Source organism: Cyprinodon variegatus, unplaced genomic scaffold (assembly GCF_000732505.1).
Source record: "Cyprinodon variegatus isolate N-32 unplaced genomic scaffold, C_variegatus-1.0 Scaffold122, whole genome shotgun sequence".
Taxonomy (NCBI): domain Eukaryota; kingdom Metazoa; phylum Chordata; class Actinopteri; order Cyprinodontiformes; family Cyprinodontidae; genus Cyprinodon; species Cyprinodon variegatus.
In genome coordinates, this window is record NW_015150575.1 from 296,344 (window position 1) to 298,234 (window position 1,891).

At 29.7% G+C, this 1,891-nt stretch overlaps 1 protein-coding gene across 1 annotated transcript in view; it reads left to right on the forward strand.

Annotated features, from left to right (window-relative positions):
* The first annotated feature begins 908 nt into the window (after positions 1–908).
* Positions 909–1,891, forward strand: part of usp8 (ubiquitin specific peptidase 8) — a 23,096-nt gene continuing 22,113 nt past the window's right edge. The window contains exon 1 of the mRNA XM_015375600.1: positions 909–955. Coding sequence (XP_015231086.1) covers positions 909–955 — 47 coding nt within the window. The remainder of the gene's footprint in view (positions 956–1,891) is intronic.

Genomic DNA, 1,891 nt, shown 5'->3' on the forward strand with positions numbered 1-1,891 from the left:
TAAAAGTTAACTTTTGAAAAAGATTCAGGAAAACAAATAAATTATGGAAAAAGATTTCCCTTTCCTGAATTTGTTATTTTCTAAATACATTATGGAATGTATTGTAGGTTTATTTTATATTATTAGATTAGATAGATTAGATGAGCTTTATTGATCTCACAGCGGAGAAATTCACTGGTCACACATTGGCATAGTAATTAAAGAAGGTGCAAACAGGAGGAAAAAGGTGCAATAAGAATAAACAATACAGTATATCAAGATAAATAGGATTAAGGTGCAAGCGTACATGTATCATACACAATGAAAAACAAAATAAAAATAAGAAATAAAAAAATAAAAAATACAAGGGAGTAGAACAGAGATTTGAGGTGTCATATGTACACTCAGGATGGCTTATATACAGGTGGATTGACTTTTACATTAAAGTGTAGTAGGTAAGGAGCAACGGAGAGGTAGTGGTATGACTATTATATTCACATATATTGCGCAGTCAGCATATTGCACAGAATATTGCACAGTCAATAAAAAAAAACTATAATATAGCTGCACAGTGGTTTTTACAGGAGTTATTGTGGTTATAGTGCATTATTATAGAGTCTGGTGGCAGCGGGAATGAATGACCTGCTGTAGCGCTCCTTCTTACAGACAATATTATTTATTATCTGCCTGTTTGTATTAAAAAAATGTAATCAGATGTTCTCATCAGTTACATTATGTAGCCAATCAATCAAATACACTTTAATCCTTTTTTACGACTATTTTATTCTTGAAGTTAAATGAAAGACTGTTTAGTGAGGTGTTACTCTAACTTAAGTATATAACGTGGAGGTGCGTTAGTCACTTTTGTGCTTAGAAACATGATGTGTTCTTAGATGATAATAAACTCTTTTCAATATTTATGTTCAGGCATGAAGCTGGAAAACGAGGATGAGCAAATAGTGGTGTTGAGAAAAAAGTGTGAGAAATAGTTTTAAATTATAAAGTAGAAGTTTGCATGAACAAAGAAAATTAATGATTTTAAAGAATAGCGCAAAAATTCAGAGTCTGGTCCTACTACTGCATTGATGGCATTAAATCATTTTTTTACTTTTTCATTTTTTTTTTTACCATTTTTGTTTTTTTTATGTTTATGCTTTGGGTTTTCTTTATGTAATTTTTATTGCTACTTTAGGAAAGAACCATAATTATGTTATTTTGAAGTAAAAAAAACGGCTGTTGTTAAAATTATTTAACTTAATGTTTATAAACATAAAATTGCTATTATTATTGCTTTTCATTAAATCAGTGATTAACTGGAAATAAAAGCTTTTATCTTTTTTTCTCCACATAATAATGTTCAAATATGCCACTGTTACCCAAAGATTTAGGCTGTTTTGACAAATAAATAAACGAATAAGTGTAACTGACTATATTTAGATAAAATATTTACATAAAAGAAAAAAAAAACGTTAATCGATAAAGTGAGACTTATCTGGATTCACTAAGTGGATTCACTTATGAATGATTAAAATAAGTGACGCATTGCTATATATTGTTTATAACGCATGGGTATATTCAAACAAATACATTTGAGCAGGGTTTGTCTGTAAAGTTTAAGCTAATCTTTCTTTTTTAGATTGGTATTTTCTACCCGGCCTACGTCTTTATTTTTTTAAATGTAAATTTTTTATATCTTTTGTTTGCTGGTGGTTTTGATCGCAGGAGGAAATGTAACTTTTATTAAGTTATTGCGAGCAAGATACATCAACTAATCAAAGTGAAATAAAATATCTTTAAACGTATTTGTTGACGTTCCCGTCCACTTGGTGGCAGTATAGAGCTGCTAGTTTTGGAAATCTCACTACAAGAGGGATAAAAGAAGAAGTGATTTGGGAGTAAAAGCAATAGAAGA